The 15202-nt window shown below is 40.7% G+C and overlaps 1 protein-coding gene and 1 long non-coding RNA gene across 2 annotated transcripts; both read left to right on the top strand.

The window, feature by feature from the left end:
• Positions 1-2245: 2245 nt before the first annotated feature.
• LOC131468857 (uncharacterized) lies at positions 2246-7305 on the top strand. Its single transcript, XR_009241745.1, has 3 exons — positions 2246-2456; positions 4657-4743; positions 6917-7305. It is a non-coding gene; the product is annotated as an uncharacterized LOC131468857 (long non-coding RNA).
• Positions 7306-9427: 2122 nt separating this feature from the next.
• Positions 9428-14452, top strand: hoxc1a (homeobox C1a). The gene is made up of 2 exons (XM_058641969.1): positions 9428-10167; positions 13671-14452. The coding sequence occupies exons 1-2, from the start codon at positions 9564-9566 to the stop codon at positions 14102-14104; spliced, it is 1038 nt and encodes a 345-aa protein (XP_058497952.1). The 5' UTR covers positions 9428-9563; the 3' UTR covers positions 14105-14452.
• The last annotated feature ends 750 nt before the right edge of the window (positions 14453-15202 follow it).

The raw sequence follows: 15202 nt of genomic DNA, 5'->3' as shown, positions 1-15202 counted from the left end.
GGTTTTGGACGGGCTGATATGTTTGTATCAGTAGCCTCGCTGTAACTGAGTTGTCACTGACAGTTTGGGAACGAGAGAGGTACTGAACAAGCTCATCTCCATGTGATCTCGGATAGAATGACTTCCCGCTCCTCATTCATTGCCTAATGAGTCTCTGGATCAGCTGTCATTTGGTAAATATTTGACACCATTCGCAGCAGGTCTCTTTGAGTGTCATGTATTAGAGTAAGACTGTGAGGGAGTGTTGTATAGAGTAGAACCAGGTCTATACCACACCTGCATAAAGGAGCTGTTGACAGCAGGGGCATTTAAGAAAAAAGCGTAGTAAAGGACAAGAGAGACAAAATGAGACAGTGCAAGGAAAAGTTCTCTCCAACAGATCTGTTTGCTCAGAGAAAGAGAGCAGGCAGATTGCGAGGAAGAAGATCCAGACAGGGTTGGATTCCTGAGATTCTTGCATATGCCGGGTGATTTATGGTGTTAATGGTGCTGAGGCTCAATAGGACCTTTACCTCTGGTTTCTTGCCACATTCTCCCTCCAGAGACTAAAAGCCAAGAGGATCCACACACTGGAGTGCAGTAATTCTGTTGATGGGGTCAAGGGGTATCCCCAGGGGTCAAGGAACCCCCCCCCCCCCACACACACACACACACACACACACAAACCACCCTCCTTGGGGCCCCACTGAAAGGATGAGACGTCTGCTTCCATTTCAACATTACGTTAGTCACTTGTTCACACTCTGGACTGCTTCTCTTTAGCATCTTCGGCCATCATTTCCTTTTTCCTGTTCGTCGGGGGACATGATCTGCAAAGCCCAAAAATCCTGACATGTTTTTGAGTTTAATTCAGTGCTTTGATCAGAACTGAGCCATGTATTAAGTGGATCTTTGAAGTGATAAATGACAGCAGCCGAGCTGCCATGAAACTAGCTTTGGTTACGGTCCATCATTAATTTCAGCATTTTTGCGTTGTGTCCTTTACAGTGACTGATGTTTAACTGTCCCATTTGCAGCTGTTGTGAAACTGGTTTTGTGGATAGAATTGAAAAATGCTCCGTGCATGAAGACTTTTCTTAAGCTGCCATGAAGACAGAACTGCTGTGTGCTTAACAAAGACGTGCTGTAAGTTCCTCTAGTAACACTTTCCCCCTGCACTGAACAAACACGGACCCTGGACCTCATCTTGTTACTTCACAATAATCTGCTGCAGTCTTACGTTATTTATTGGTCAATCTCTACATTATATGGGGATCACTATGAGAGGATATACATGCTAAAAATGACAAGAAATGTCTTTTTTACACTGGATTATATGGCTGTTTGTTGGTTGTGTCCCTCCACAGATTACACACTGTTGCACAGGATTAGTTTGTTTTTTAGCTTTATTTACTTAGCCCCTCTTTTTGGTGTCCCTATTCGAAAATGACATGCCCAAACTAAATAGAGTATATCTCTGCAATTGCAAGCTCTATGTGAATTTTCTTGGTCTCAAAATAAAGATAACTGTAGATACCACTGGGCCAAAGTGAATGCAGATGGGACCACAATAAATGAAGGATTTTTTTCCCTCGCCCACAGAAATATTGCATTTTAAAATAAATATCACCTTTAAAAGTGTGCATTTATTAGGAGCTTAAAAACTCATGGAAGTTGTGTAACACCATGTGGACAATAGCTGTGCAAAGTCTGATGATGCTGAACTGAAGCAGAGTAAAATTACAGAGGTTTTAGTGAAGAGATGCCTAGGCGACTATCTATAACACTATCTATGCCATTTAAGATTACTATGGGTAAAAAATGATTAACCCCATTTAATTTTACTTACATGTCACTATTGGTCTAATAAAAACTTTTTTTGAATTAAAAAAATAAAAAATGATTAACCCCATTTAATTTTATTTACATGTCACTATGGGTCTGATAAAAACTTGTTTTGAATAAAAAAAATAAAAAATGATTAACCCCTTTAAATTTATTTACATGTCACTATGGGTCTAATAAAAACTTGTTTTGAATTTAAAAAAATAAAAAAATTATTAACCCCATTTAATGTTATTTACATGTCACTATGGGTCTAATAAAAACTTGTTTTGAATTGAAAAAATAAAAAAATGATTAAAAAATCAATATATTTGGGGCATTTTCTCTGGAGCGTCAGAGACATCTCTGAGCCTCAGCCTGTTCGGGGCCAAAGCTCCGGCTGTGATTGGCCAATCTGGGTGATTGACAGCTAACCCTAACCCTTAATCATCAAAGCCAGTAGAATCAGGCTGCGCAAATGCGTCTGACATAGTTTGACGGACATTCGCCCTTCTCCAATCAAAACAAGCTAATGGCCGTCTGGAATGACCAATCAGACCAGGAAGAAGCCCCAAAGCATGCTGGGAAGTCTAGTTGCCAGTTAAAAGCGGTTTTGTTCCGGTGAAAACAGCTTGTTTTGCTCAACAATAAAGGTAAGACAACATTTCGGGTTGTATTTCTTGAAAGTGAGTTGTTGTTTTGCTCTTATTTTGTGACTGGATCTGTGAGTTTTGGTCATAGAGTGATATAAATGGTACCATTGTAATCTGAGAAGTCTTATCGAGCAGACATGTTTTTCATCAACATGTGGACGGTGATTCTCAGGTGCCGCTTTTAAATGTTTACCCTGTTATGGTGTTTTTGGCTTGTGTTGGTTAGATTACTTGGCCTTTGGTCTGTGTTTGGTGAACATAGGACTGTTTTTAGCTTTTAGCTGAGTTTCTGAGCTTTATGTGGGTATGCAGCATGTTAATATTGATCGAAGGTAAATGTGCCTTTGATTAATATGCGTTGCGGTGAGTTTTTTTGCCCCCGGTACTGGGGGATACCACATGCGATAAACAAAGCACAAAAGTACATAATCCTTGTCATGTCTCTATTTACAATTTTAATATTTATTGCGCTCCCATTTTGGTAAAGACAGCTTCACCAAAACGCAAGATGAGAGATGTCCTCATTTAGTCGTGATTAAGAAAAAACGTTGCAGTGTGTAGAGAATGTAACAAAGATTGTGTTTCAGCATGGCATCAAATGTCTCTGTGATTTACTGCAGTAAAACCATTTCTGTGCATAAACTCTAACTTGCAAATTTCTGTAACCACTGTTAGAAACATTTGATGTTTTCTTTGTATTTTTTTAAAGCACTTAAATGTAATGTTTTGTTTTTCCTAATGTTTACAAGTCATCTTTAAAAGACAACTTATAGCACTGTGAAGAAGTTGGCTGGACATGTTGGAGCTGCTCCTCACCTCCTCAGAGGTTTAGAGAAAAAAACAGGACTATGATAGAAATCGTCTGACCCCGGCCTGTTCGGGTCACTGACAATAACAGTGCTTTAAATCAAAGATGTTTGGGAGCTGATATTGTCTGTTTTGATGAGGCCCACATGGCCGTGTTCAAGCCTCTCAAACATCATCAGTAAATTATGAGCAACTTCACACTGTAGTATGCGACATCACCATCAATAAAGTCTCATCTGTAACATCATTTATCATCACAATTCTTCATCATTACACACAAGTTATTACATTCGACATTCGTCGACATTTATTTTACTCATGTTGGCACGTTTTGAAGGGGGAAAAAAATAGAAGGGACATCCCTTCAAAAAACAAAGTTGTAATCATACTAAAAGTGTGGTCCAGTGCTGACAAATTATCTGTCTGATAAACAGAGGAAACTAAGTGTAACAAGTGAAGTCATTTTAGACCAATTATTTGATTTAAGGCAGCTGGCAAACTTGTAATGAATGGGGGATAAAACATCAAAGTAGTGTCTAAAAACAAATCTTGACCAGCTTTAACACGTTTTAAACAGCAACTGATCATGTTAAACAACTTAACCCTCTGTGTTTAATCAGTACCTATCATCAAGTTGGGTTTACTCAAATTTTTAGTTCAAATTTAGGTTCAACCACCTTGAAATGTGTTACTATGCTGGCTGACTTTTGTAAATGTATTGATTTACCAATGCATGCAATACTTTGTTCTATTTGTTGGGTAAAAAGCCAAACATTTACTATGTCCAGTCTTTAGGAGGTTTATACTCTTTTTATGACCTATTGACCTTCCTACTCTTTCCCTCCACTATAGTAACTGCTGCCCACCAGTCTGTCTGGGTGCTTGTTGCTCGCTGTGATTGTTAAGTATCAATTTCCTGTGTCACCTTTATGGGTTTTATTTATTTGTCTGCTCCTTCACGTGGAACCAAGCCCGGGCATCGCTCAGATAGATGGATTATAACTCAACTGCTTGGACTCATCAATTTTGGATATTTGACTTCCGGAATCTCATACAACTGTTACTGTCACATAAGTGCACCGCATTATCAAGATCAATGGCATTTTAAATGTTTCCCAGTTAAGGATGATCGGTGATAATAAAAAGGTGTGTTGGTGATGAAGGTGCCTTAGCTGCACTGTGTGTGTGTGTGTGTGTGTGTGTACAGTTTGCTGCTGCTGGAGCTCACACTTCTCTCTGAGGAGCTGAAACGAATGAACTTGTAATCACAAGAGTAACCCTGCTAAATGTCACATGTTGACCGTCATCGATTACCCTGGAATTATTTAACACCCAATGGCTTTATTACACAGTCTAATCAATGCACACTGTCTTTTCGTTTGTTCTGTCATAGAAAAAGCTGCATGGAAATCACCGGTTTATTGGACACTCATGTTAGGACAGTCGAAGACCACTGCCGTGCAATAAATCACACAAACATGTAAGTGCATCTCGGTGTGCAACATAGTATATAATATTGTCTCTTTTGTGTGTAATAATATTCAAGATCACCTTTTTGTTATTGTTATAATTAACCAATGTGATTTTATCTTAGCACATGCAGCAGCAGGTCCCCAAAACACAAGGAATTAAAGACCTTTTCCAAGAAAGAGTTGGGACGGTGACATTTGATACAGACATGCCCTTTTCTGTTATTGTTTGTAATCCTCCCTGAACCTCAATAAACCTGAATTAATAACTAAGAAAAAAACCCAAGTCATATTGCACCAGTGTCACTTTTCTGTTTGTATTCAACAGTCGTTTACTCGTTACACACTCATGTTCAGGCGCCCTAAGGCAGGTAACTCTATTTTAAGTTAAAACTCGTATGAACATAACATCTTGCATATTGTGATTTGATCAAATGGTGCCACAATAAAAATAGCTTTGAATATCATGTATAACATTAAAGCAGGAACAAGCTGACACAGAATTCAAGTGTGTGTTAGTGGAGGCAATGAAAAATAAAGTGATTTATCTTCTCATTATAAAGAATATTTTGAAATTTTTACTGATATTGTAAATGTGTTAACATCCAACAGATCTAAATTCAGGAGGATTTTCCTTCTTTAACGGCTCCAAAAAATAATCATTCCTGCACCTCAAAGGAAAACTAGTCCTTTATTAATATGGTTTCATTTTCCTAGCAGTGTTTTGCTATTAACCATGATTAACATGCACAGTAGATTACTGATCTCCACTGTGAACAAGCAGGGGATGTTTAAGCAGAAAGAAAAAAAAAAAAAAAAACACTCTCTTTCCCTGCAGCGAAAAGTGCTGTATGTGGGAGAATATTAGAGAGTGTGCTGCAGTGATGAACATTTCCTCCTGTTTCATGTTTAACCCTGCTCATTTCCCACAGTAAGAACTCCGGAAACACACAAGTGTGCACAGCAGCTTGGGGGGAAGATGACTGATGGCTTGTTGTCATGATGTTTGGGATTCTGCCGACTCGAAGCCTCTTGGCTCAGTGAAGCTGTGAAAGCGCTGCAGTACATACTACAGGCCATTGTTGAAAAGTCCTCATATTAGCGAGGCATTGCTTCATTGTCACAGTGTTGAGACTGTGCGGAAGGCAGTCGCCTGTAATGTCCCCGGCCATTTGCACAGTAGTAGTGTTGGATTGATGATTATGGATCATGCACTGTGACAGATGTCATACCATTCAACAATAAAAGTAAGACCAATCATTAGACTTTCACACAGTGAGTAGATGGATCTTTTGTTGTCAAGTGGGATTTCCCTGGATTGTGTGTGGGCTGGGTATACACCCAGGTAGATCTTACTTCTAACATCACTATTTTTCAAAAAAAACGTCAATATTTGAAAAACACTGACATGCTCCATCAATCATATAGATAGCCATCTTTCAACTGGTCAATGTGCCACACTTGAATATCTGTTTCTGCTTCTTCTTTAGCTCTGCTTTGTCCTCATTTCTTTTACTTTTATTGTGTTCCTCTGCCATTTTACAGCTCTGTCCTGATGCCACATTGATGAGCTTGAGCTCCATAAACACAGCATACATGGCTGTCACCCTCCCCTCTCAGAGCTGCATTAAAGGCAGTGACCTCTCTGACTGGCAGTGACAGTCGTCTGTCAGCGCTGGTTAATTCCCAGTCCTGTTTGGGTCAAGAGATGACACATAATGAGGCCTGACAGTGTTGGAGGGCCAGACAGGGGTCTGGTGTCAACAGTGGCCGCAGCATCATGTCAGTAACAGCAGCATCAGCAGCAGCAGGATGAGGGTTCAATTCAAACCATGGAGGTAATCTGAGCTGCGGCCAAGCTGATCCCTGGGCCTCCACTTCCCATTGACACACATCCAAGCATGGACGCAAAACAAATTAGCATCAGTCAATATCCTCTCCCTCCTCCTGACTCCTGACACAACCGCCACCATGAGTGCTGCCATGTTTGCTTCACCTCCAGTCAGAACAATAGACACAATAGTGAGCATGATGGAAATGCCTGCACACATTAAAGAGGATATGTTTAAGGGGGGAGTTTTTTGGGGGAGGCTGAGAAAAGCATTTCAAGCCTACGATTTAAATTGTTTCTTGTGACATCTATATTTCACCTGAATTCAGATTTATTTCTCTTTGTTATTTCAGGTGAAATGTGTTCTCGGTGATGCAAGCTGTCCAGAGAAGCGGAGCCTCAGCTGAACATCATCTTCTTTCTTTTTTGTTTGTGTGCTAAATGTGATCATATAACTTCTGCTGCAGAAAGGTGCGTGTGCAGTGATGTGGAACAACACCTCACATATGCTAATCAAACATATGGCACTTCAAGGAACAAACAAGGATTACCGTTCTTGTCCTACAAGATAAAAAGGTTACTTGGTTTTAAATGTAATTTGAATGCGTCCGAGAGCTATAATGGGCTGAGGCTGTTTCATTTTTTTCCCTAATTCGTTTGCATACGAGAAAGCAGAGATTGCTCACACCTGTTTTTTTTTCCTCCTCCTTTTCTTCTTCCTCTTCTTCCTCCTCTTCCTCATCTTCCTCCTTCCCCCCCCCCCCCCCCCCCCCTCTCTCTCTCTCTCTCGCCCCCCCGACTCTGTTGAAAGCCATTACAGAAATACAATTTCTAATACCTCCGCACAGGTCTTCGATCGACTGCAAACAAATTTATATTCAGGCGGTAAACAGAAAGCTGCAGAGATTTATTTATTGAGTGTGGAGGAGAGAAACAAGCTAGCGCGTGAACCCTGAGTAACCTCCGAGCTGACATGAAGATGGATCAGTGCGCCATGCAAATGCACGGAGAGAAGGGATATATTGCACTCAGTCATTCAGCACATCGCTGCCTGTAGAATCCCATTAACTCACACAGCTGGGACCATATTTCTGTGTTGTAAGAATGCAGTTAGAAGTTGTTCATTACGCTGAATTATATTGTAATTACTGCAGACTTAAAAGACGCGGCGGACGTTGTTTAAAAATAAAATAAAAAAAAGGATAAGAGCAGAAACGTGCAATAAATTAAATAAATTGAGTTTATTAATGTAATGTTCATTTGTGAATAACAATAATTGTATACGTTTATTAAATTAAATTATATTGTTATGTTATATTATATTAAAGATTTCGGGAAAGTGTAACAATGTAAGGCTTTAATTTAAGACGTACATAATTGAATGTAACATCGTTGCTTAAAGTGGATTAAGTGGATGCTTCAGTGATAGTTTATAATCCCGTGAGAGACAGTCACGTGACACAAAAAAAAAACAATCAAGATTTTGATGTTTTGACGTTTCACGTGTCTTCAATATTCCACAACTTCAAACGTGGATTTCTATGTAAATGTAAAATACCATCATATTTAATACAGATGGAGAATAAAAAAATCACTGAATGTGTTTGGCTCATCAGCATCATTTTAGCTCTTTATCTGTAATTTAAAATGTGAGCAGGTGTTTAACCCAGTGACAGGGTCACCTCTGCGCCGCCTCTGGTTTGTCGGGCAGGCAAATTAAGTTGTTTGCATTTTGTGACCCATGCACATGTGTTTATTTGTCACTCCTGCAAGTTTAAATGACATCATTTAGCGTCATTTATGAAAATTAGGCCACTTGAACAAAAAAATTGTTGTGAGGAGCACAATCCTGAAAAGTGATTTTTGGAACGTTACTGAACGAGAATCACGTGTCTTCTCTGTCATTTACAACTTCTTGATCTCATGCTCTCCGAACCATTTTTTTTTGTATTTGTTCGAGACTAATTACAAATCTGCTGCCGCTGAACTTCTAAATACTTGCTGTCACGACCTCTGACCCCATTAAGTGTGCCTTTCTCATGACCTATGGCCTCTGCTGAAGAGGGCTTTGGGTTTTTCAAGAAGCCTCCTCATATTTGCATAATCCATTAGCTACATCAGTGTAGGCCAAACTGCTGGGGGTCTTTTTTTTTTTTAGATAAAAAAAATATTATTTTAGAGGAATTTGACCTCAAATGAGAAACAAATAGAAACTCTCACTGTAATGATGATGATAATGATTGTGATGATTGTGATGATGGTAACCTGTTGTTTCCGTGTCTGTTTTTAGGGGCAATAATATAATTAAGGTTTAGGTTAGAACTGCAATATATGAGACTTAATCACAAACTGTGCTGAAGTGATGGAGAACATCCACAAGTGAGGACACAAGTATGACGTTATAAGTATATAAACAATACTTATAATAATAATTATTATTATAATAATAATATTACTAACAAGCTGTTAATTTCTCTATTGTCTTCTTCCCCCCCCCCCCTCTTTTGTGACGACTTTACAGTCTTGTATTCGTTATTTTGTATTATATGCTGATCTCATTAAACAAAACTTACATAAAAATCATTTAGTTTCCTTCTTATTAAAAACAATGTTAAATCTTCCAAGAACAAAACTTAATCTTTATCTATCTTATAGTAAATCGAGTTCATTATCGACGAATAACGTGATAATGCTTTTGGCTCTGTCGCCCAGTCCTGTCTGTGTTTTTGTTGAGGCCTAACACGATGCTTCACTCATTCGGACACCATTAAAATGATGACCTGTGAAGACAGTCTCGCATTTGCCTGCTCGCTTTAATCAGCGCTGTGCTCCCTGATGACACAGATGTCCAGCTATTGGCCAACACCAGCGGGGCACGTCATCTCCATCAATCAGGGACCTGCTGTTTCTCCTCTGAGGAAGGTCCCCACGGTCGTCCAGCCGCCTGACCATGCGTTTGTGAATGCATGAGAGGCCGGGCATGAAGTGCACCCGCGTCCAATGAGTATGCAGGGAGAGGTGATAATGACTTCCTATCAAGAGTTAACGGCCGAAGGGGAGAGAAGAAGCCCACTGTTCACCGGCTGCTGCCGAGCAAAAGAGGTCATAAAGCGGGACCTGTGCGCCAGGACTCATCCTGAACTCTGCAGCCGTGATGAGGGGAGAAAACTGGAAGTGGCTTCAAGATTTAATTCTCCGCATCCTCACTACTTAACTCTCAACAACAGTTTAACTCTGTGCACCTCCTCTGTCAGCCCCCCTCTGCCTCCTTCTCCTCCTCCTCCTACTCCTCCTCCAGTGTTTGTGTTTGAGACTCTCGGGGGCTCCTCCACACCGGCCTGCCCCCACTCGTCCCGTGTCCCCTGGCGGTGCAGGGCGCAGGGGCAAAACTCTCCAAGACGCGGACACTGTGCGTCAAAGGACGACGAGACGGGACCTGGCGATTTTATGTCACTTTCAGACCAAACTATTCAAATCCACTCTTACAGTGGCCTCAACACTGACGTCGCCGTCCGAAGTTCGCTCAGATCAGACTCTAACATCATGGCTGATACGGATGAAACTTTTAAGTGGATGAGAATAAAGAGGAGTCTGCACAGGGCGGGTAAGTTTTTTTGTTTGTTTTTTTGTTTGTTTGTTTGTGGTTGTTTGTTTGTGAAGGGAGACTGAAACGTTTAACTCGAGATGTGCATTTGATGGTCTAAATTATTAACGTTTGATTAAAGAAAGGAGTGGGTAACTTCTTTTCATAGTTGCCAAAGTTAGGTCGAAGTTTTCACCGAAAGCTGCAAGAGAGAGAGGGGGAGAGGGAGAGAGAATGCTGACGTGTGCTGCGCGTCATTGTCCACAGTTTCCTCTGTCAAATAAGCTGAATATTTAAAAAAAAAATACAGATACATAAAATCCATTATCTTTTTACAGCAGAGCAGACGCATCTCTAGCTGTTTACACGGCGCCAGATTTGAATACACAACTGTTCAATGTTAATGTAAATCTCTCAGGTTGTTTAACATCTTTGCTCCACCTCCTATTACAGTCAGAGTCTGTGCTCAGAAGCAGGGTGAGGTACAGTAAAAGGCCCGTTCAGCCTCAGCGTGTATGCAACCCAGAAAATGATCAATTATTTACCCCTGCCCTTACTTACCATTAGCTTTTGAATAATGCAGCAGACCACTGCCTGTCGAGACTCACAGGAAGTTGAGTAAAACTTACTCTTGTGAGGCTGGAGAGCTCCCTGACTATTGATTAGTTGTCTGTTTGTAATGAAAGCCCTTGTGTATTGATTTCAGTTTGCAGCACCTTTACATGTGTCCACCTTTTTAACATAATTGCTGTCACAGATCATCATTTCCCTGACTGATGAGTCCTGGGCAGAGAGCCCACAGAAGGATACACATCCCAGATGATATTATAAAAGATACCAATAGCCCACTAATGTGAGAAATGCCTATCAATTTCCAATTTTATATGAGTTATATGGATCCTCCATTTGATCAATAGTGTCAGAGGGGAGACTGGACGCGCTGGTGTTTTAAGATTTAAGATTTGCAAGTACAGAGGTCTGGTCTTTTTGCTTGTTGGTTTGTTTGTTTGTTGGTTTTCCCCACAGAGCATCTGTGTTTGCTGTAAAGGTGGCTGTTGCTGGCCCAAATGTTTAGTGACCACAGATGCATGTTGACCATTATCACAGACTGTGGTAAAAGGCCAGAGATTCACAACACGCCACACGACTGCTAAATTCAGATTCCTATGGAAAATGATGTTATTGCATTGCATTGCAAACAAAAGGTCACACCAACACCTGTAATTTGGCTGCATGGCTGTGTGTGACGCAACAAACCCTAAAACTGTATAGTTGTTTGATTACACACACCCAGACTAGAAGGGGATTTAATGTGCACTTGACAAACTGTAACACATTACACCTCCATAAACATTTTCCAGACGATGCCATTGTGAGAAAAGCAGAAAATAACATCAGATCAGTGACTCTCGGATGCAACAAAAATAACTTTTTCCCAGCTTATGGCTTAATGCCTGCTCAGAATGTAGATGAGTTGGTAAACTTTCCCTGATGATGCCCCAGTGAGGGAGGCAAAAGGTGAAAACAACAACAACAACAACCTTCGTCTGGTCTTGAGTCGTTTTATTCATAAAACACATTAGCCTCCCATCTGATCCGAACCCGTGCACTTGAGGAAGCCATTTGCTCACACACACACCCTTCTCCCCCCCTCCACACACACACACACACACACACAGAGATGTCTCCTCGCAGAACTCTGAGTATCTTTGTAACCTCTCGCTGTATCTCTCCGAAGGGGGATCATCTGTAGGAGTAACTCATTAGCACTACAGTGTAACTCAGAGAAGAGTCATTAGTGAAAGTACGCTTTCTTCTGGAGGCTGTATCGGTTTTGGCACAATACAAAGTCTCGCGTATTCTTCCATGTTGAAAGGTCTTCACAGACCTGCTGTAACCTGATCTCCTGGCTCACTGTGTATATTCCCAGTGCGTCATTCTTCAATTATGCTTTGACAGCACCTGAATTACTGTGGGCTGGATGCCCAGATGACTGAGGCAATGTGTATTGATCTATCCCCTTTCTTCTTCCCTCTCCTTGGCTTGGAAGGCCTCTCGATTCCCTGTGCTGGCTGGCTATTTTTAAACGTGCAAGTCATTCCTCAAATATTTAGTTTGATTCTTTTATGCCTTCTGGCTGGCATCAATTCTATTATCTTTGGAGCCATTAATCAGAATGTGCATGTGATTTGCACTCCTGAAAGCTGAAGTTCTTAATTACACACAGCTTCCCCCTTGCATTGGTTCTTCATATTCTCTGCCCTCTAATTTCCCGCCTTGGTTACCTTGACATTCATTTTCTTAAAACACAGATGTCGACATTTATCCTATAACTGACCTTTCCATCTGCTGTGCTTTTCCAAGTGGCTAGAGGCCTGTTAACCTTCCTCTCTATGAGTTGTGGTAGGACACATTGGACTACACCTGGCACACTGACTCCATTATGCTGCAGCAGCAGCACATTTTCTCAGAGGCAAAGACACACTGGCGACCACTCACAATGTCAGCTATGAAAAATCAAGCTGTAGCTGCGGTTCCTGTCATTCATTGCACATAAGTAGCACAGATGATACTTTAATGTGTAACCCTGCAACCTCAGAGGGAAAAAAGGGAGGCATTTGTCATTGATACAGTGTTTGAAAGGATTTGTAAACTGTTAAACTGTCACTGGCAATGAAGGGCTTAAAGGGAAATTATTAACGATTCTGATGAATACAGTTAATGGACTGTAAAGCTGCAAAGTTGTTTTAAATCGCTAAATATTTCTCTGACTATACTATCACACATATCTGTAAAATACAGCGCCGCCTCTTTTTTTTCTCTCCTGTGTCTCAGACCTTATCATGCATGGGTACAACGTCCCTGCAGTGATGTGATGTGTGAGGTGTTTTTGTTTTTCTGGCTTTATAGTTTGTGTTGTTGTTGTTACACAGATGTTCTTGTCCTATAAGTCCATGTCTTCCCTGCATATGCACCTGTTTTATTGCACCAAAAAAAACATTTTGCAATGTGCCTTTAGGCTGGTGCTGAAATTGAAGTAGATGTTGCAGAAACAGAAAAAGTTGACTCCATTTGTTATAAACCAATAAGTTATATAATATAATATATATATGTATATATATATATACACACATATATGTAACTATTATATATAACTTATATATTAATTCATATTTTGAAGGTTTAATATATATATATATATATATTTATATATATATATGAATGAATTTAAATATTCGTATCTCATCCATCCATCGTATCCATGCTGCCAAACCTGTGACATTTATTAAATTTTTATTATATCATCAAATGACCTATATATGCAATCAGCTGCATCTACAGTGAGGAGTTTAATGTATACAGAAGTCACAAACACACAAAGAAGTCATAAGTGACCAGACTTTATTATAACATAATGATGTTTTCTTCTCAGTAATTATTGGCTGAATGTAAGTCATTTTATTTGGATGGGGCTTGTGCTTCTGTTGTGATTAACCTCACTATTTCCACGTCCTGTGTTGCAGCCGGAGTCCACATGACCTGCGGGTTCAGTGTTGTTGGCTCGGGTGTCGAAGCTATGAAGGCTGGAGTAAGAAGCAGCGGCAGCAGCAGCAGCAGTAGCAGCAGCAGCAGAGTCTGCGCGGTGGGTCATCCCAGCACGATGACCGGGACCCCGAGGACCAGCTTCAGCACCAAGCAGCTGACCGAGCTGGAGAAGGAGTTCCACTTCAACAAGTACCTGACGCGGGCCAGGCGGGTGGAGGTCGCCTGCGCCCTGCAGCTCAGCGAGACGCAGGTGAAAGTGTGGTTTCAGAACAGACGCATGAAGCAGAAGAAATTACAGAGGCACGGCTTGTTCTCAGAGTCGGGGCCCGCGGCTCTGCACTCAGACACCCCGGACACCTGCCTCTCCTCCCTGGGACCGACCTCACCGAAACACCTGCCCCTGAACTCCTGAGCCGCTGGAGCAGCATCAACCTGCACCTTTTTCATCCGCGTTTGCATCGGTTTCACTGAGGCTTCACCTATATTTGCTTACACCACGATGGATGATTATTACAAGAAGCGAGCAATGGCGAAACTTCTTCATGCAACAACGGGTCAAAACAATCAGTCATCCTCGCCGGCCTCAGACTGGCGCTCTGATTTGAATATTAAAATTCAAGTCATTACATTTCGCGATCCCATCTTCTACACAATGTAAACGACGACATACAAACTTTATATTGATTGTGAAGCGATGCAGTGTTTATTTATTTTGTACAATTATACAGGAACAGACCGTGAATATATTTATTTAACAGGACATGGTGTGTCTCTTTGATTTGTTTAAAAAACAAACATGTTTTTTATTATTATTTGGACTGTTTATGGTATACATATATATATTTATTTTGTCGACATATGAAGATTATTGCACGTTTTAAAAACAAATATTCCACTAAATCTCCTTAGTAAACTTCTGGAAATTTCCTTTCCTGATTTATTTATTTATTTGTATTTATTAATTTGTTTGACACAATGCACATTTATTACCTGGTATGTTAGCAGATGATTATCAGGCCAGTGTGGAGGAGCTCAAACGCTGCTCTGACGCTGTGTGCAACTTATTCCCTCCCATCTTGAGGTTTTCATTATCCTCAGTCCATAAGGAAAGACTAAAATGCCATAATTGACTCATGGATTTATTGGCCGCTCGTATTAAGACTATTGATCCGTGGTGATCCATCTATTTGAGGCACAAATCTGGGAGCATTTGCGCGAATCTGTAACTGCGCGTAAATGGAATGGAGGAATATCACAATCGGGAGTTGTTGCGTCTTTTATTACTCCTGTATGTGCGTCAGGAAAAAAAAGAAAAAAAAAGAAGATAATTTAGCTTGAACACTCATGCGGGAGAGCAGACAATAAAACGCTGCCTGCGCTGTTTTTGAACAGCAACCAATAAAAAAGTGCGGCCCCTGCAGTTGGAGCAGCTAAATATTCCTTCCAGATTCCCATCTCATCTCATAGAAAGTAAATGATTAAAAAGCTCGGCCCTTAAACACTGCTCTGT

Source organism: Solea solea, chromosome 11 (assembly GCF_958295425.1).
Source record: "Solea solea chromosome 11, fSolSol10.1, whole genome shotgun sequence".
In the NCBI taxonomy this organism is placed as follows: domain Eukaryota; kingdom Metazoa; phylum Chordata; class Actinopteri; order Pleuronectiformes; family Soleidae; genus Solea; species Solea solea.
Note: the sequence above shows the minus strand (reverse complement) of the source record. Positions and strands in the feature narration are given on the sequence as shown.